This window comes from Equus caballus, chromosome 17 (genome assembly GCF_041296265.1).
Source record: "Equus caballus isolate H_3958 breed thoroughbred chromosome 17, TB-T2T, whole genome shotgun sequence".
NCBI lineage: Eukaryota > Metazoa > Chordata > Mammalia > Perissodactyla > Equidae > Equus > Equus caballus.
The window spans coordinates 46,417,486-46,439,133 of NC_091700.1; the positions used below are offsets into that span (position 1 = coordinate 46,417,486).

Sequence of the window (21,648 nt, forward strand, 5' to 3'; positions counted from 1 at the left end):
AAACGACAATGGCAGAGAGTGAAACGTTCTTTATGAAACTTCTGGCAAAGGAAGGAGCCGGCAGAGTGAATTGCATTGAATATATGAGATGAAGTTAGGCCATTAAAAAAACTGAGAAAGTTTTAACATTAAAAACCTAGATGGAAGTGTTTTCTTTCTTTTGATTGAAATTATAATTAAAAAATTTTAAGGTGAAGTGTAGGGAGGAGAGTGAGGGAATTTAATTGATGGTTCTATCATCTTTGAAATTTAGGTAGAGATGTTACCTTTTCATAGTGAGATAAATTGCAATGGCTTCAAGGGAATGAAAAAATATATATATAATGGTTTATATGGGGAATAGATGTATATCAACCAAGAGTGAATGCAAGGATTGTTGAACAGCTGTGGAGTAAGTTTGATTATGTCTGGCTCCTGTTACATTTGGGAGCCCCGCAGCAAACTGGCTAATAATTAGTCTAGTGTGTATATGAAGTTTTTCTAGGATTATATTCCAGAAGGGTTTCAAGGCAGCTTACAAAAATATATCCAGCATGACAAAATAAAACTAAGTATATGTTGTGGCAAAGGAGAAAAAGAGGTTAAAACGAAAGATGGAGTTCAGAATGAGAATAATACCCAGACTACATGTGAGGAAGTCTAGAATCGGGCCCTAAATTAGCTGTGGGCTGTCTAGCAGCCACTGCAAAGAGGGAAATACTAATTGCTGATTCCAACCCTGTAAGATATAAGAGAAATGAGTTAATTAGGCAAAGCACAGGAATTGTTGACACAGAGAAAATATTTGCCTGGGATCTTTCTAGGAATTTATAAACTAATGAAAATGGGGAACATGCTGTGGGGCAGCAGAAGGATCCCTAGGAAAAATCAGTCTTCATTATAAGAAACTAAGTTAATAGTGGTGCTTCATTCTTTCAAGTGTTCAAAATCTGTAGATGTCAAATGGGCAGAATTAGACTGGATTAGAACAATTAGAGTAAAACTAACTCCATTAACAATGAAAACACATAACCATAGTTTGTCATTCAAGTACTGTTTCATAGGAAGTGTTTATACATTTTAGATATTTCAAAATAGCTCTTTTACCCCTGGTCATCAAGGCAGCCTAGAGATGTCTTCCTGCTCATCTTGGGCTTGCATGGGTACCTTCAAATTCAGATTGTCAAAACATCCTCAGATATCAAGTGTTTTCAGTAGGAACAGTTAAAAGAAAGAGTGGAAAATACTTTCTTTGAAAAATATTCTGAAAGAATCTAGTTTCCAGCATATTATCTAATACCAACCAAATGATGTGGTGAGCCTAGGAACACAGGGCAGCTTGCCTCGGGGAATTGGTAGCTGGTGGTAGAGGAGGAAGCATGACTGGATGTCTGACTCTGAAGACCAAAGTCGAATTGTATTTCCAGTGAGGGAGAGAACAGTTTGTTAAATTTTTGTATTTAGGTTTTTCATCTCAAAACTAATTAAGGGATTTTGCCTTGACTGTAGCCTTATTGTACATTTCCTTAGATTGACTAAAGCAGTTTTTTAATAAGGATTAGAAAATATTCTTTTCATGTATTAAATGCGTTAATCAAGTCGGAAGCTCTTGTTTTAATTAGTTCGAGGATGGATTACTGAGCAGAAACATTGTGCAAACAACTTGCTAATTCTCTCAGATATTGACCAGCCATGAAGATTTAATGGTCAAGTAGCAAGGGGTGAGCAGATCTGTGAGTTATTTTATGCTTGGCTGACTGAGTAAATGACTGAATGAATGAACTTTTGCTGAGGTATTTGAGATATAAATGAGATAAAGTCATGGCTCCTGCTCTCAGAGTCTACTAGGGGATTATCTTGTCTATAGGAAAGTAAGCCAGTTATACTACAGGGTGAGAAGTGCTCTGATAAATGCCTGGTGTGCTGTGAAAATAGCAAATTGGGAGGTGGGGAATAACCCTTTCTAGAGGATGAGACATTGAGTTGAATTTTGAGGCAAGTTACTCACCTGGGTAAGGATCTCCCAGTTAGAGGAAGTACAGAGCGTAGATGGTACAAGTGGGAAGAGTCCACCGTATGTATAGTGGAGAAAAGGCCGGGGATGGCGGGAGAGGAGGCCAGAGGGGTGGGAATGGGCTAGCATAGGAAAGAGCTTTCGTGTTAGGATAAGGAGCTTCGCTTTATCCTAAATGCTATAGGGAAACATGGAAGGATTGTGAGGAGAAAAGTTATGTGATTAGATCTGCATTTTGGAAAGATAGATCTGGCAGCAATTTAAGGGAGAGATGAGATATGGAGAACAATACTGTTGGCAACTAAACCATCTGGGACACTGTTGTGATTAGCAGGTGAGAAGTGATAGTCCTGAATTAAGGCAAGGACAGTGGTGAGAAAGGAGGAGGAGAGAATCACATCCTGCAGTGGAGGTAGAATCTGCTTTGACTCGGTGCCAGATGGGACGTGAGAGATGATGGAAAAAAGGGACTGAAGATAATCTGTGGCTGTCTGCTTCAGGCCACGGGGTTTTTTTTTTCTTTTTAAATTTTAAATTGAGGTGAAATTCAATTTAACATAAACAACATAAAATTAACCACTTTAAAGTATACAATTCAGTGGTGTTTTGTACATTTACAGTGTTGTGTAACCACCACCTTTGTCAAGTTCCAAAACACTTTCATTACCCCCCAGAAAAACTCCATACCCAATAAGCAGCCGTTCCCCATTTGCTGCTGCCCCCAGCCCCTGGCAACCACCAATCTGCTTTCTGTTTCCATGGCTTTACCTATTCTGAGTATTTCATATGAATGGCAGCACACAGGGTATGGCCTCTTCTGTCTGGCTTGTTTTACTTAGCGTAATGATTCGGCTGTTCATTCACATTACAGCATGAAGCAGAACTCATTCATTTTTATGGCTGAATGTTGTTTCATGTATGTACCACATTTTGTTTATTCATCTGTTAATGGACATTTGAGTTGTTTCCACCTTTTGACTACTGTGAATAGTGCTACTATGAACATTTTTGTATGAGTATTTGAGTACCTGTCTTCAGTTCTTCTGGTTATGTACCGAAGAGTGGAATTCCTGGGTCATGTGGTAATTCTGTTTAACTTTTTGAGAAACCACCAAACTGTTTTCCACAGTGGCTGTACCATTTTACATTCCCACCAGCAATGTCCGAGGGTTCTAATGTCTCCACAGCCTTACCAATACTTGTTGTTTTCTGTATTTTTAGTTATAGCCCTCCTAGTGGGTGTGAAGCGGTATCTCGTGGGTTTGATTTGCATTTCCCTAACGACTGAAGGTGCTGAGTGTCTGTCCTGTGCTCATTAGCTATTTGTATATCTTCTTAATTCCACTCCTAGGAATATATCCAAAAGGTCTGTTCAGTGTATACTAGGTCCTTATTAGATAGATGATGTGCAAATATTTTCCCCCATTCTATAGGTTATCTTTTCACTTTCTTAATAATGTCCTTTGATCCACAAAAGTTTTAATTTTGATGAAATCCAGTTTATCTATTTTCCTTTTTTGCTTGTGCTTTTGGTGTTATATCTAAGAATCCATTGCCAAATCCAAGGTCATGAAATTTTACTCTCCTTTGCTCTAAGAATTTTATAGTTTTAGCTCTTATATTTTGATTGTTGGTCTATTTTGAGCTTGTAAATGGTGTGAGTAGGAGTCCGACTTGATTCTTTTGCACGTGGATATTCAGTTGTGCCAGCACCATGTGTTGAAGGACCATTCTTTCCTATTGAATGGTCTTGGCACTCCTTTCTAAAATCAATTGGCCATAGTTATATGGGTTTATGTATCTTTGTCATGTGTGATCTCTGAAGTGTCTGTCCCTTTAGCTTGTGGTCAGCTAATGTTTTGACAGAGCTTGCCTTGAATACCTGGAACGTGCCACCCCACCCTACCCCCTCCCTCGAAATAACTCGACTCTCCCAGTCTTTGCAGCTTAGCTCTGTACTGGCACACTCCTTCAACACTTAGCTGGGCTGCTTACAGTTCTCCCTTAGCCTTCACCTCCTGCTTGCACTCAGCCTGGAGACCAACCAGGGGTGAAAGTCTAGGATCTTCTCACATCCTGCCCTGGGCATGCACCTTGGCTTTCCAAATTCCCCAGTATACAGGGTAGCTTTCCGATGTACTAATTTTCCAAGGACTCTCTCCCCAGGCTTTCGGCATGTCTTTTGTGTGCCTTAGCTGTAGTCTTTTGCCTCAGGGAACAGTGGGTTCCTTTGCCTTTCAGTGTTGTCCAGGGATGCCCTCTGCTTAGACTCTTTTCTGCCCTGAGAACGTCTGAGTTAGGTGAAGCAAAGGCAGGCGCCCTGTCAGCCCCTCGGGTTGTCCCCAGATAGGTCAAAACAGACAAACACGATTCTTCTTTGAGAACAAGGGTCTGCTCTGCTCTCTGTGGAACCAGGGACCAGGATCCCACACTGGGACTGGGCTGAGACTACCACTGAGGCAGGGAGGAGGTGGGGCAACGGCAAGTAAAGTTGCTGCACAGTTTACCTACCATTTCCATGTTTCTTCTTTTTTGATTCAGTATTCACTTGGTTGCTATACACCTCTGACTATTTTCCAGAGTTCTGACAAAGTGGATTTGATAGTTTTGCTCACTTTTTGGGGTGTTTCTCTGAAAGAATAGACCCTTGGGGCTACCTACTCGGCCATTTTTGCTGATGTCACCGCCACAAGTGGCTTTTTGAAGAATAAATTTGATGGGAGAGGGGAAGAGTGTCTGGACTAGAGAGAAAGAGGGTTTTGAGACTTAGATGTACATAGCCATGCAGGGAGAGTGTATCTCTTGAGCAGTGTTAAAGGGAAATATTAGAAGTCATATATTTTAAGAAGTTTTTTTATCATTTGATATGGGATTCCTGTAAAAGAAATACATAACTTCTAAGTAAATTATAAAGGAAAATAAACACTTGTGACTCTACTACCCAACTTAAGAAAACTAAAACATTATGGTATCTTTGAAACTATTTTGTATTCCTCCAGTCCCATCCTCCACCTTCCTCCATCTCACCCCAAGAGGTACCCACTGTAGTGATTTTTTTTTTTTTTTGGCTTATGGTCCTGTGTTTTAACACAAAACAATGTATTGCTTAGTTTTGTTTATGAGTTTATAAAAATGGAATCCCATAAGGGGGTTTTTTATGTTTTGCATTTTTCATGCAATACTGTTTTAAAAGTATCCATGTAATGTATAGCTGTATGGTTTTCTTTTTCATGAATACATAAAACTTAGGTGTGTGAATGTCTCACAGTTTATCCATTCTCCTCTTGATAGGCATTTAGGATTGTTTCCAGTTTTTGTTTTTGTTTTGTTGTTTTTGCCTGCATCAGCATGAACAGTGCTACTGTGGACGTTTTTATACATGTGGACAAGGCATGTGTGGTGTTTCTGCTAGAGTGGAATAGGTGAATCATGGAAGATACATATACTCAACTTTATGAGATGATGTCACATTGTTTTCCACAACGATTGTTCTAATCCGCCCTCCTACTAACAAAACGTAAAAAATCCCACTGATGGGTATTTTTGCCAAAATTTGGTATTGGCAGACTGCTTCAATTTTGCTGATACAGTGCATGTAAATGTTCATTCATTGTGGTTTTAGTTTGAGCACTTTTTATGTATTTATTACCATTCGTGTTACTGCTTCTGTAAAATTCCTTTTCTCATTTTCTATCGGGTTGTTGAGATTGTACTTATTTGTGGAAGCTGTTTATGTGTTCTGGATATTAATCTTTTGTTGGCTATGTATGTTATTAATACTATCACCTATTTTGTGGTATGCCTTTTCACTTCTTTGTGAAGTCCTTTGAACAGAAGCTCTTAATTTCAATGTATTCAGTTTATGAATATATACATATATATATATTTTTTGAGGGAAATTAGCCCTGAGCTAACATCTGCTGCCAATCCTCCTCTTTTTGCTGAGAGAGACTGGCCCTGAGCTAACATCTGTGCCCATCTTCCTCTGTTTTATATGTGGGACGCCACCTCAGCATGGCTTAATAAGAGGCGTGTAGGTCCACGTCCGGGATCCGAACCTGTGAACCCCATGCCACTGAAGCAGAGTGCACGAACTTAACTGCTACACCATCGGGCTGGCCTCATGAATATATTTTTTATGGTTAGTGATTTTGGGTTTACGAAATCTTTTGTTACCTCAAGGTCATCAAGACAGTTTCCTATAATTTCTAAAATATTGAAGCTTTGTCTTGCACGTTTACAAAATCTTTACCCAGAATTATTTTTAAAAAGATTATAGTATAGCATACATTGATCTATGTGTCTGTTTTTATGCCAATACATACTGTTTTGATTACTATAGCTTTATAATATAGTTTGAAATCAGGGAGCATGATGCCTCCAGCTTTGTTCTTCTTTCTCAAGATTGCTTTGCCTATTTAGGGTCTTTTGATGTTCCATATAGATTTTAGAATTGCTTCTATTTCTGTAAAAAATGCCATTGGAATTTTGAAAGGGATTTCTTTGACTCCATAGCATGCTTGGGGTAATATGGACATTTTAACAGTATTAATTCTTCCAATCTGTGAACAGGGAATATCTTTCCATTTATTTATATCTTCTTCAATTTCTTTCATCAATGTCTTATAGTTTTCAGAAGATAGGTCTTTCACCTCCTAGGTATTTTATTCCTCCTAGGTATTTTATTCTTTTTGATGCAGTTGTAAATGGGATTGTTTTCTTTCTCTCTTTCTCTTTTTTTTAAAGGTTCTATTTTTCCATTTTCTCCCCACAGCCCCCCGGTACATAGTTGTGTATTTTTAGTTGTGGTTCCTTCTAGTTATGGCATTTGGGATGCTGCCTCAGTGTGGCCTGATGAGCAGTACCATGTCTATGACCAGGATTCAAAGTGGCAAAACCCTGGACTGCCAAAGCGGAGCACGCAGACTTAACCACTCGGCCATGGGGCTGGCCCCGGGATTGTTTTCTTAATTTCTCTTTTTGATTGTTATTAGTGTACAGAAATGCAATAGATTCTTGTCTATTGATTTTGTATCCTGCAACTTTACTAATTTCTTGATTAGTTCTAACAGTTTTTTGGTGGAGCCCTTAGGGTTTTCTATATATAATATCATGTCATCTGTAAATAGTAATAATTTTACTCCTTCCTTTCTGATTTGGATACTTTTTATTTCTTTTTCTTGCCTAATTGCTCTGGCTAGGACTTGTAATACTATGTTGAGTAAAAGTGGTGAGAGTGGGCATCCTTGTCTTGTTCCTAATCTTAGAGGAAAAGCTTTTGGCTTTTCATTGTTGAGTATGATGTTAGCTGTGGGCTTGTGATATATGGGCTTTAATGTGCTGAGGTATGTTCCCTGTATACCCACTTTGTTGAGAGTTTTTATCATAAATGGATGTTGAATGTTGTCAAATGCTTTTACTGCATCTATTGAGATGATTGCATGATCTCTATCATTCATTTTGTTAGTGAACTGATTTGTATATGTTGAACCATCCTTACATCCCTGGAATAAATCACACTTGATACAGTGTATGATCCTTTCAATGTGTTGTTGAATTTGGTTTGCTAATACTTTGCTGAGGAATTTTGCATCTGTGTTCATCAGGGTGTTGGCCTGTAATTTTCTTTCCTTGTAATGTCCTTGTCTGGTTTTGGTATCAGGGAAATTCTGGCTTTGTAAAATGAGTTTGGAAGTTTTCCCTCCTTCTCTATTTTTTGGAAGAGTTAGTATTAATTCTTTAAATGTTTGAATTCACCAGTGAAGAATTCACCAGTGAAGTTATCTGGCCCCAGACTTTTGTTTGTTGGGAGGTTTTTGATTACTGATTCAATCTTCTTACTACTAATTGTTCTATTCAGATTTTCTATTTCGTCATGATTCAGTCTTGGTAGGTTGTATGTTTCTAGGAATTTATCCATTTCTTGTAGGTTGTGTGATCTTTTGGCATGTGGTTTTTCATAGTAGTCTTTTATGATCCTGTGTATTTCTGTGTTAGCAGTTGTAATGTCTCCTCTTTCATTTCTGATTTTATTTGAGTCCTCTCCTTTTTCTTGGTGAGTCTAGCTGAAGGTTTGTCTATTTTGTTTATGCTTTCAAAAAATCAGCTCTTAGTTTCATTGATCTATTCTTTTAATATACTATTTCTGTGTTAAAAGTTTGGATATCTAGGAGGGTGAGTCCCTCCACCTTCTTATTTTTTAAGATGCCTTGGCTGGTATGGGGTCTTTGCTCTTCCATATAAATTTTATCGTCCCTCATAAAACCGTTTCAGGGTTTTGATGAAATACCTCTGAATCCATAGATCAATTTGGGGATTTATGCTATTGAATCTCATTTATTTGGGTCTCTTTAATGTACTCAATAAAATTCTCTAAATCTTTTGTTGAATTTTAAGTGTTTCATATTTTTGTTACCTTTGTAAATGGTATCTTTTTGAAAATTACATTTTCTACATGTTGGTCTGTATAGAAATGCTATTAGCCACCTTACAAAAACTTCTTATTGGTTCTAATATGTTCTCCACATGTTATTTTGTTTTGCTGTGTGGACAGTCATAGTATTTGAGCTTAATGACAGCTTTGTTTCTTCCTTTCTGATATTTGTTCTTTCTATTCTTTTGTCCAGTAGAAACATAAGGTGAGCCATATATGTAATTTTAAATTTTATAGTAGTCACATTAAAAAAATATAAAAAATGGGTGCAAATTATTTAATAATATGCTTTATTTTGTTTAACCCAATATTGTCATTTCAGCATGTAATCAATATTAAAATTATTAATGAGATATTTTACTTTTTTTGGTACTAAATCTTCAAAAACTAGCATGCATTTTACATTTACAACACATCTCAGTTTGGAGTAGCCATATTTCAAGTGCTCATAGCCACATGTGGCTAGTGGCAACTGTATTAGATGATGTAGGACTGTAATTTCCAGTAGAGTGCTGATACTGGGCATACTTATTTTGATCTTAGCTTTGAAACAAATGCTACAGTCATTTCACCATTCAGGAGGATGTGTTCTGTAGATTTTGTCAGATATCTTTTATGTGGTTAAAGAAGTTTCCTTCAAGTTTTAGTTTACTAAGTTTTATTATTAGTGAGAAATTTATATTTTGTCAGTTTTTTTAAATTGAGGTTATGGTAGTTTACAACATTGTGAAATTTCAGCTGTACGTTATTATTTGTCAGTCATCATACAGGTGCACCCCTTCACCCCTTGTGCCCATCCCTTACCCTTCTTCCCCTCTGGTAACTGCTAATGTGTTCTCTTTGTCCCTGTGTTTGTTTATCTTCCACATATGAGTGAAATCATATGGTGTTTGTCTGTCTCTATCTGGCTTATTTCGCTTAACATAATACCCTCAAGATCCATCCATGTTGTTGCAAATTGGATGATTGTGTGTTTTTTATGGCTGAGTATTATTTGGTTGTGTATATATATATACCACATCATCTTTATCCAGTCATCGGTTGATGGGCACTTGGGTTGCTTCTACATCTTGGCTATTGTGAACAATGCTGCAATGAACACAGGGGTGCATAAGTCTCTCTTAATTGTTTATTTCACGTTCTTTGGAGAAATACCCAGTAGTGGTAGGGCTGGATCATATGGTATTTCTGTTTTTAACTTTTTGAGAAATCTCCATACTGTTTTCCATAGTGGCTGCACCAGTTTGCATTCCCCCAAGCAATGTATGAAGGTTCCCATTTCTCCCACAACCTCTCCAACATTTGCTATTTTTTGTCTTGGTTATTGTAGCCATTCTAACGGGTGTAGGGTGATATCTTAGTGTAGTTTTGATTTGCATTTCCCTGATGATTAGTGATGTTGAGCATCTTTTCATGTGCCTATTAGCCATATGTATATCTTTGGAGAAATGTCTGTTCATATCCTCTGCCCGTTTTTTGATCAGGTTGTTTGTTTTCTTGTTGTTGAGGTGTATGAGTTCTTTATATATTATGGAGATTAACCCCTTGTCGGATATATGATTTTCAAATATTTTCTCCCAATTGGAGGGTTGTCTTTTCATTTTGATCCTGGTTTCCTTTGCCTTGTAGAAGCTCTTTAGTCTGATGAAGTCCTACTTGTTTATTTTTCTTTTGTTTCCCTTGTCTGAGTAGACATGGTTTTTGAAAAGATCCTTTAAAGACAGATGTCAGAGAGTGTACTGCCTATCTTTTCTTCTAGAAGTTTTATGGTTTCAGGTCTTACCTTCAAATCTTTGGTCCACTTTGGGTTAATTTTTGTATATGGTGAAAGATAATGGTCTACTTTCATTCTTTTGCATGTGGCTGTCTAGTTTTCCCAACACCATTTATTGAAGAGACTTTCCTTTCCCCATTGTGTGTTCTTAACTCCTTTGTCAAAGATTAGCTGTCCGTAGATGTGTGGTTTTGTTTCTGGACTTTCAATTCTGTTCTATTGATGTGTGTGCCTTTTTGTACCAGTACCATGCTGTTTTGATTACTGTAGCTTTGTAGTATGTTTTGAAGTCAGGGATTGTGAGGCCTCCAGCTTTGTTCATTTTTCTCAGGATTGCTTTAGCTATTTGGGGTCTTTTGTTGCCCCTAGGATTCCTCATTCTATTTCCATGAAGAATGTCCTTGGGATTCTGATTGGGATTGCATTGAATCTGTAGATTGCTTTAGGCAGTATGGACATTTTAACTATGTTTATTCTTCTAATCCATGTGCATGGAATTTTTTTTATGTCATCATCAATTTCTTTCCCTAATCTCTTATAGTTTTCTTCTATAGGTCTTTCACCTCCTTGGTTAAATTTATTCCAAGATATTGTATTCTTTTTGTTGCGATTATAAGTAGGATTGTATTCTTGAGTTCTCTTTCTGTTAGTTTGTTATTAGAGTGTAGAAATGCAGCTGATTTTTGTAAGTTGATTTTGTACCCTGCAACTTTGCTATTATTGTTGATTATTTCTAATAGTTTTCTGATGGATCTTTTAGGATTTTTCTATATGTAAGATCATGTCGTCTGTAAACAGAGAGAGTTTCACTTCTTCATTGACTATTTGGGTTCCTTTTATTTCTTTTTCTTGGCTAATTGTTCTGGCCAAAACCTTCAGTACTATGTTGAATAAGAGTGGTGAGAGTGGGCACACTTGTCTTGTTCCTGTTCTCAAAGGGATGGTTTTCAGTTCTTTCCCCATTGAGTATGATGTTGGCTGTGGGTTTGTCATATATGGCCTTTGTTATGTTGAGGTACTTTCCTTCTATACCCATTTTACTGAGAGTTTTTATCATAAATGAATGTTGGATCTTGTCAAATGCTTTCTCTGTGTCTGCTGAGATGATCATGTGGTTTTGTTCCTCATTTTGTTGATGTGGTGTATCACGTTGATTGATTTACACATGTCGAACCATCCCTATGTCCCTGGTGTGAATCCCGCTTGATCATGGTATATGATCTTTTTAATGTATTGCTGTATTCAGTTTGCCAATATTTTGTTGAGGATTTTTGTACCTATGTTCATCAGCCATATTGGCCCGGAATTTTGTCAGTTAAGATGATCTTTTCTGTCTCCTTTCATCTGTTAAGGTGATAAGTAAAATTTAAAGATTTCCTAATGGTAAACCACTCTTGTATTGCTGGGATAAACCCAACTTGGTCATGATGGCTTCTTATTCACTACTAGATTTATTTTATTTTTGTTTGCTTTTTAAAAAAAACTTATTTTTTGTTAAAATGTAACACACATACAGAAAAACATAGGTCTTGTTTAAAGGAGAATTTTAAAAATATGATATAATCATGACTTTCATACAAATATAAAATGAACATGTATCAAGAGATTTTATCTAACTCATTAACTAATGATTTGTTTGCTTTTAAGGATACTTACGCTGTTCATAAAAGGGAATGGCTTGCAATTTTCTTTTCTCAAACTGCTTTTTTGATCTTGGTTTTAAGGTTTTACTAGCCTCTTAAAATAAGCTGGAGAGTAAAGAATGTCATTTATGTATATATGTAAAATCCCTAGACAAGTTTTTATAATAGTGTCACCTGCTGTTACTTGGCTGTTTGATGTGAAAGCTTCTGGGTCTGGTATTTCTGCATGTTGCCTTAAAGTTCATTGCACTCTCTTATATTTTAATTGTTGCTGTATATATGATTATATTCCCCTTTCATTGCTGATTGCTTATATTTGCATCCCATTCTCTTCATTAATGTTTTCAGAGTTCTACCTGTTAGTCTTTTCTGCATAGTTCTACCTATTTTATTAGTCTTTTCAAAGAGCCAAATTTGGCTTTGAAATTGCATCTTGTTTTAAAATTTCATTAATTTTTGCTTTATGTTCATTATCTCCTTCCCTATGCATTTTTAGGTTTATTCTAGCTCCTATTCTATCATATTAAGTTGAAATTTTAGCTCTTTTCAATTTTTTTTTCTTGAATACTGTAGGTATTTAAGGCTATAAAGTTCCTTCCAAGCTCTTACTTTGGCAACATATCTTACAATTCTGCATTTTCTTTTCTTTTTAAGTGTTTAAAATTTTCATTAGGATTTTATTTTGACCCACAAATGATTTAGAAACGTGTTTTGAAATTATTGAAAGGTAGATGTTTTTATATTTTTATCGTTTTGTTAGTGAATCGTACATTAATGAATTGCATACTGATCTGCACACTTGGTTGTATGATTCTGATTCTTTGAAATTTCTTTAGTCTTGCTTTATGGTTTAGCATATCAACAGTTAATGTAGATGTTCCATGTATGTTTGCGGAGAATGTGTTTTCTTTACTTTTGAAGTTGAGGATTCTCTGCGTCCATTAAGTCAAGTTTTTTAATTGCTTTGTTAGATCTTTAATATCTTAACTGATTTTGTTTGCTTGACCTAACAGTAGTAGAGAAAGATGCTTTGACACTTTCTCCCTTATAGTTCTATCAAATTTTACTTTATATATTCATATGTATTCGGTGCATACAAGTTTAGAATTCCTATGTATTCCTGGTGAACTGAAGGTGTTATGTCGTGACTCTCTTTAACCCTAATGATGCTTTCTGCTTAGATCTATTTTGTCTTATTTTAACAAAGGTTATTACAGCTTTCTTCAGTTGGTATTGCCAATGATATCATTTTTTCTACTTTCCATCTTTTAGCATTTCCATGCCCATATATTTTAGTGTCTCTCTTGTAAATAATCTATATTAGAGGATTTTCATTTGTAGGGGAGAGAGTTCTGGGTTTTTCCCCTTTGAGGGTTATACAGTCTACTTATTTTCTTGTAGCTTGTACCCTTTGTATAATTAACAAAATCTAAACTTGATCAATGTCTTAAAACCCACTTCCTCTAGAAAAAAAGATAAAACCTTACCACATTTTAACACGAATTACCACCTTCCCCATTCCTCACAATTTATATTGTTGATAATTTTTACTTCATTTTTTAATAGTTCCACAAATTTGACATTATTTTTTAAAGACAGCGTTTGGCTTTACCTACATGTTTACCAGCTTCTTTGCTTATATTTCTTCTTGTAACTCAGACCTTTTTACAGGTGCATTTTTCTTCTCCCCAAAGCATATTTTTTGGAAGTTCCTTTAGTGAATGTTAAATGGCAGTAAACTTTTATTTTATATTTATCTGAAAATGTCTTTATTTTACTCTAGTTCTTGAAAACTCTGGGTACCCAATTCTAGGTTGAAAATTGTTCTAGTCATCTATTCTTTCTACAACAGCAGGACGTTTTTGAAATGTCTTTCTAATGAAAAGTATAATCAGCAGTCTAACGTTTCTTATGTGGGCTTAATAAAAATAATCTTACTAAGAAGCCTCTTAACAACCTTGTACAAAGTCTGCATTAAGTTACTGGCAGAATTGCTGTACATTTAAAGGTTGAAATATGATTAAAGGAAATCTCCATACACGTGTGTGGTGAACGCCCTCAGGTTTGTAGCTAGAGTCACTATTTATACTATTATTGTTTATGACCTTGAGTTTTATTTGCTTATACTAAGCACCCATTTTTCAGGTACTCATACTTTATTAGCACTTGGTGATAAGAGGACAAACATTTCAGTCTTTTAAAATCTTATTTTCTAACTATTGCTTTGATTAAGTGGATTTCACTATTATTTGCTCCTTACTACTTCTATAATATGATAAAAGGAAGGAGATGGAGTCCAACATTCATTGAATCTTTATGTATCACTCATGCTATATACTCTACATATTTTTTATTTTTTCTCACTACAATCCCACGTTAAAATTGAAGAAATTGAGTTTGAAAGTTATTTAAGTGACCTGCTGAGGTATCATAGTATATATATATGTTGGGACTAGGAGTCCAAACAAAAACGCTATGTATTTTCTACAATTCTAGTCTCATTTAAGTTAAGATATCCTAAGGTAAGCAGTCCTCTTTTTTCAGATCAACAGGTAGACTGGATAACTACCTGTGTAGCTTGATGTTAGACGTGTGAAAGCGCACCTCAACTAATAATATTGCTGTACCATTACTTTGTGTTGCATCAAAGGTGTATAATTAGATTTACTTCTAGGATTTGAGATAGTTATCTTATGCCACAAATCATTAAATACGTTTATCATGGGTATCATTTGTACTTATAATAATTTCTGTCACTCCCTGCCTTCCCCTACCCCAACTCTCATCCTAGACTGACATGACAAGTAATAATAATAACTAACTGCATTTTTCTCCTACCAGACTGTTTAAATAACTTATCACTTACTTGTAAGCCCAACATTCAGAAACATTATCTCTGAGTTGGCCCTATTATTTATAATGTATAAAAAAGTATACATTTTTATAAAGTATAAAAAACTGGGAAGGAGGAACTACTGTGTTCCCTTGCTTTTCAATAGGAAATCAGTATATTCTACGTAGTCTTAATGGATTTCATAGAAAGAAATGAAAATCCGATTACTGTAAACACTAGAGATTTTAGAGGGATGTTTGGACATTCACAAAATTGACTGAGGAAATAATTTCAAACTCTCAGGCTACTCTAACTCAAAACATTCAGACACTATTTTTGAGTTTCTTTTACGTGTTCTCACTGTTTTTTCAATTTTCAAACTTTGTGTCGGTATGTCTATTATATTAACAAATTTTATAACTTTTTATTCTGTATTTAATACATTGAAAAATATATGGCCCAGATTTATGTGTAAGATGCCTATGTGTTCAGTTCTAAAAATTTAGCTTAGAAATTGTATAGAATCTTATATAAATACAATTATACTTAATTTAAGATAGGCTGGATTGTGTATGTAAAAATGTTCCAGGAGGGTTTGGACAGCTATTTTTTTAATAGGCTATGTTGTGTTAGCGCCATCTACTGTTGAGTAAGAATAATCACTTCTTTGTGTATATCTGCGTTTTTCCCAGCGCCGTATTCCCAAGTCCTGCGTATTACTGTGGGTATTCTCACTGTGGGTATTGATCACTCTGTAGAATCTAGGTGTTTTGGGATAATCAAATGATTTCCTATCTAGCCCATCTTCAGAGTTGGCCAGTTTTTGGAGTAGCAGTGGCAAATTTCCCACAATACTCTTGACAGTTCAGGATTTTGAAGTGAAGCTGGCTGATTATGCTACCTTCCTATGTAGCGTCCTTGTTTTAAAATTTGCTGATGATTGACTATTGTTATAAAAAGACTGGTGGATTAAAATTGGGACTTACATTAAACTCCCATTTGTAGTTGGAAGACTATTTATGGAAAACTCCTTCAATATACTGCTGGTTATTTAATTAGTTGAATGTCCAGATCTACACAGCATGGTTTTCAGTGTATTTGTAATTTAGAGGAAATCCTATGTCTAAATAATACAGTGATTTTCTTGGAGTTTAATTCGTTAATGGGAAGGACATTGCAAAAACGGGTTCATATCGTGCACTGATGAAGAGCATGAGCCCGGGACTCTCTGGCTTTAAATATTGGCATTACCACTTGTTCCACCTGTGATTTTGACATCATTAACCTTAACTTCTCTGAGCCCCAGTTTTCTCATCTGTAAATGGGAATAATAATGATAGTCCCTCCCTCTTGGGGTTATTGTAAAGCGTAAATAAAATATTCCCTCTGAAGCACTTAGCATAGGTTCTGGCACATAGTAAGCACTCAATAAATGTTAGTTGCTACCATTACTGTCATTATTAATATTTTCTCACTGTATATTCAAAGTGAGTATAATGTTTCCATAAATGTATTTTTAATCTTAGTAACTAATACCTTTTTTAAACCTATAATGTTTGAATAAAATGTGTAGCTTAAGAATATATGTGCTGCTAAGGGACCACCTGTATGTTAAGGATAGAAGTGCTCGGGATGTTTGCTGTTTTTTTCTGTGCATCATTTAGAGTAGGGGATGTACGGTAGGATGGAGAGAACAAGGCCTTCTGGGTCTCCAGTCCTGGATCTGACAGTTACTAGCGGTGTAACTTGCAGCAAGTGATTTACCCTCTCTAACGCTCGGCTCTTCATCTGAAATGGGTTGTTTTGAGGGTTAAGTGATCTAAGGTATGTATAGAGTCATTGTTCTTGGCACTTGGTAGACTAACAGAACATACATGTTAATTCTCTTTCAGTAACATCATACTACAAGTTTACCAGCATGCACATATTTCTGTAATTTTGCTTTATGTTACTTATACTAAAATAAAAAGATGCTAGGCACCCTTTGGGTTTGAAAGACTTTTGGAATTTGAGAAGGATACAAAGAAATTATAACATCCTCAAGGAGTATAATTGAGGAGATGGGATATAAATATGTGAAGGTTTTCTTTTTAATTTGAATAATGCAGTAATATTTGTATGTGATTATTAAATAAATTATACAGAAAATGTTTTTTAGGAGTTCAAAGGAGGAATACTTTTTACACAGTACCCAGCTTACCTTCGCCCCACCAACTTTATTATTATTACTATTATTTGGGTAGTTGTAGCCCCTTGGGCATTCCAGGAAGACATAAAGAGGATCAAATCCATTCATGGATTATTAGAAATATTTATTGATTGCATGTTTTTTACCAGCATCATAGACCAAGGCTGTGGATGTATCCAGCCCTCAAGGTGGGGGTGAGGTGGTAAATGATCAACACCAAGTGTTATTCTGAGCATGTTAGACACTCACAAATACGTGAGCAAAGGAAGGAAAGCCTCTGCATCTCAGTTATCATACTGAGACTAGTGTTCTTATCACACTAATTTAAATTTCTGTGTACAATTATAAATAACTAATTCTCTCCTGTGTCCTCTGAGACTTTGCTTCTTCAGGATAGTCATCTCTTGTTATCTTTAATCTTTTCCTCTCTACTTGTGTGACCCAGCAAGCCCCTGGCCCCACCCCAGCCCCCTGTCTTCCTCACTCCCCGTTCATCCACGGGGCTGTGGTGCGGCTGTTCCCTCTTCCTCACTGCTCTGCCACCCAAGCTTCTGAAATTGTTCTTTTGCAGAGATCACCAATGACTTCTGAACTGTGAAGTCTCACGTCTCGGGAGCACTTTTCAGTCCTTAGGTCATTTGGCCTGCCTTCAGCATTGTTGCCTGTTACCTCCTGACATTCTCCTCCCTCGACTTTAGCACACCAATCTCTGCTTCTCCTTCTCTCTCTTGACCTTCTTTTTAGTCTCATTTACTGTTTGTTTTTTTCCCCTCCCCAGTCCTCTTAAATGTTGGTGTTTCTTTAGGTTCTGTCATTGGCTCTCCCTTTACTCTATAGGTTTTCTTTGCATTCCAGGAACCCCACCCATATGCTGATGAGTGGGTGCCTCCAATTGAGTTTTACCTATGGATCCCATGTTTTTCCACTGGTAGTGGAAGGAGGAGGACCAGAGCTGTAGCCCCCTAGAATCTCCATCATCTGTTACCACGCTAGAGCTTCCCTGAGTAAATGTAAAATCTATGTAAAACAACCAAAAACCACAACAACTTATGTAAAAGTCATATGTTTGGAAACTCAGCCTCAGGAAGTGTCTCTTAACCCTTTCTGCCCCTGAAAAAACTACTGTATAGAAATTCTGGAGCTGCCCTTGAGTGTCCTCAATTGCCCTGTGAACATATCTGCTTTCATGTCCCATCCAAACTGGGCTCCTTGTTTATCACTCCTTTCCAACACCCTGCTCCTCCTGTATTCTGCCACAGTTAACAGCAGCAAGATGTACTCTGTATGATAAGCACACATCCCTGAATCATCTGAAACTCTGCTTCTCCCTTATCTGAAATAGCCAGCCAGTCCTGGGATCACTACCTTATGAATGTCTCTCATCCATGACGGAATTTACTCCATTATATTGTAACTGTTTGATTAATGTCTGTTTCTTTCACTAGAATCTTTATGTCCCCAGTACCTATCATAATTTTTATGTAGTAGTAAATGCCAGCTAATTTTTTTTATGTAGGAATAAATTTATCAGCAATCCCTAGGTCCCAAGGAATTAATAGCATCACCCTATTGTACTAAAAACCACCAAAGCACTATAAGACAATAGATTTTCTAGTCTTAATTTAAAAAAAAATGTTATATTGCTGAATGTTAAATTAATGTTATATTAAAGTGAAATGCTTTAAGATCCTTTTCTTTTACAGTTTCTCAATTTAAAAGAAAGTTTTTTGTATGCCATTGATACGTTTTTGAACCTGTACACTTCTAATCCCTTCAGTTTTTTAAAATGAAGCCCAAACTTCCTTCCTATCAGTCTTACGTTATTAATCCAACTTTTCTTATTTAAGAATATTTGTCAGTATTATTTTTGTTCATTGGATGCTCTCAAATGATGGTTTAATAAGTTACATTTTTGTTAAATGCATAGCTGTGCCTTCCATTTCTTGTCATTTTTGAAATAAGTGGTTCCCATTGTACAGTGATCTTTGCAAGGCCAGCCTAGAGTGGCAGACTTTTACCTTTTCAATCCTAAACAAATAGCATTGGAGAGCATGGTGAGTTCCAAATTCTAAATGGTAACAACTTATTTATGGAGGTTTTCCAGTGGTTTTAGTATTTACGTAAGAGAAATATTCAGATAATCGAAGCTTAAACTTTTGGATACCTCTTCTTATTTTAACGTCCTAACCTTATTTTAACCTTCTGAGATGATTATGGTTTGATGACAACTCAGGTTCAGCATCAGAGTGATGAGTTGTCTTGTATGGTGGCTGCTGCTTAAATTTTCTGTCTTGTTAGGCTGAAAGCTCTCTCTTCTTGAGACTGTGGGCAGCCTAATAGCGTGCCCTTTTCATTTGGTTGCTTTTTATCTCCTGAGGCCCAGGCAGCCAGATAATCAAGTTCTAAGAATTGTATGCTAACAAGGGTCAGTAATTCTCAAACAAGATCTGTTTCTTTGGTATAGTGGATTTTGAAGACTTTTTCAACTGTTCATAATTAGTCGTCCTTCCTTGAGTTTCTAGAATATGTACTGAAGGTTAGGGTGGCTGATTCTGGATACCTAGATGCACTTCCCATTCCTTTATGGTTCATCTAGTTCTGGTGTTTTCTGGAATCAGTGAGTCTTGTGTAGTTTATTTTCATCGTATCTGCTCATGGAGCCGTCTGGGGCAAAGCAAGAGGGCTTACTTTCTTCTCTTTCAGTCATATTCACAAGGCTTTAATCTTTGGTGATGGAGGGCCTGACTGAAAGTCTCTGCACACACACACACACAGCACGTGTGTGTGTTTGTATTTATATACACGCATAGCACATATTCATTAATCTCATTGCTATTAGTTCACTGCTGGAGGCCCTGCCTGGCGCTGTTTAGATAGAGTATCAGTGTCCATGTGTGGGCACCCTGGGCTCTCTTTCTGGCTGGTGTGCGTAGCAGGAAAGACTAGATACTGTGGTAGAGTGTGGGAAACAAACCAAGTGTGAGTATTTCCATAAATAAGTTGATGCTGGCTTATGTGTTGGATTGTGTTATAAATTTGCTTACTGCCTTATTTTAATTATGTAAAGAATTTCTGTGCATTAAAAATGGAGAAAAGATTTGAGTACTCTATTATTTTACTTTTTACCAAATTTTGAGCTGTCATATTTGTTCTTTGTAGGGGCAGTAGAGCATTTACATTCCGGTGGCAGGCTGCCAGATTCCGAGCCTGGCTCAAAAAGTTATTCTCATATGCCTATGAACTTGGGCACATTTCTTAGTCTTTCTGTGCCTCAGTTCTCCTGCCTATGAAATAGTAAAATAGACTTATTATGGGGATTACATGAGATAATATATGTATAAAGTACTTAGGACAGTGTGTGGAGTTCAATTGTGGTAATACTATTATTCTCTCTGTGTTATTTTTCCTGTGGAAAACATTTGAAATGTTAGTAAATTTTAATATGTATTCAAACTTAAAACTTCTGGAATCTTCTGGCATTTCCAAAAAGAAAGATTTAACTATTTAAGGATTTAAAAGTAGTTCAAGTTTTTAATTCCATCCTAGCTTTCACAAGGAATCTGGTGAAATTATTTTATGTTTTACATAAGGACTTTATTTTAAAATAGGAATAATACTTGTCGTATTCTCCATGGCCGCCTCTTTTCTCTCCTTCAGACACACTGACTTCCAGACAGTGTGTCAGGCTCTGGGGATGCAACACTGAGAAAAGCACGCATATTGCCTGACCCTATACACAGAGTGTAACGGGAGCCTGACTGTCTTGCCTTTAATCGTGCAGATGATTAAATTCTGCTAAGCAGTGGTGTTTAGATCTATGAGAGTATTTGACAGGGAGACCTCACCTGGTCCAAGAGTTCAGGAAAGGCTCACTTCAAGAAGGAACTTAGGTTGACAGCCAAAGAGTGATCAGTGTCAAGAAAAGGAGTGAACGTACAAGTGTGCATTTCAGGCAAACATGGAAGGGAGCCATTATTGCGTATGACAAATGTGCATTTAAAAAAAAAAATTCTTATTTTTTGCAGTGATGCTATGTTCCTATTAAATATATTCCATCTAGGAAAATCCATATAATAGTCTTAAATTTTTATTTTATCAATAACCGAGGTAAGTCTAATCTTAATAAAATCTTTATGTTTAAGAAATAAACCACTGAACCTCCAGTATGATTAAGAAAAGAGAATGCTGAAATAAACAATATCAGGAATGAAAAGGGAGTACAACCATAATTAAAAAGATATAGAGTAAATGGACAAATTGTTAGAAAAATATAATTTACTGAAACAAAGAAATATAAAATCTGAAGAGTCCTATATTGCCATTAAATAAAATTAAATCAATAGTGAAAAATCTTTTCACAAATAAAACTCCCAGCCCAGCCAGACCCTGCAATGGCCAAGAGAAGGATCAGCCACAAAATCCACCAGAAGCAGTCCTGCCCAGTGAACACGACAGAGCCTTAGTGGGTGGCCAGAAGAGAAGATTACAACGGATGCCATAGTTACAGAAACCCATGTGAAATACTCTTTTTTGGAAGAGGGAGTGGTACCCCATACTAGCTGATGGAGGCAACTGCCACTGAAATATGGATTATACAATCATTAAAAACTAATATTCTTGGGGCTGGCCCCGTGGCTGAGTGGTTAAGTTCGTGTGCTCCACTGCAGGCAGCCCAGTGTTTCGTTGGTTCATATCCTGGACATGGCACCGCTCATCAAGCCACGCTGAGGTGGCATCCCACATGCCATGACTAAAAGGACCCACAACAAAGAATATACCACTAT

General features: G+C 36.4%; 1 protein-coding gene across 10 annotated transcripts in view; it reads left to right on the top strand.

The window, feature by feature from the left end:
- The window catches only part of TSC22D1 (TSC22 domain family member 1), a 132,913-nt gene that overhangs the window by 71,862 nt on the left and 39,403 nt on the right, over positions 1 to 21,648 (top strand). The window contains exon 1 of one of the 10 annotated variants that reach the window (XM_070239790.1): positions 19,692 to 19,843. The exons of the other annotated variants lie outside the window; for them this stretch is intronic. Coding sequence (XP_070095891.1) covers positions 19,755 to 19,843 — 89 coding nt within the window. The 5' untranslated portion in view covers positions 19,692 to 19,754. Of the gene's footprint in view, positions 1 to 19,691; positions 19,844 to 21,648 lie in introns of those variants that run through there. 10 annotated transcript variants of the gene reach the window in all.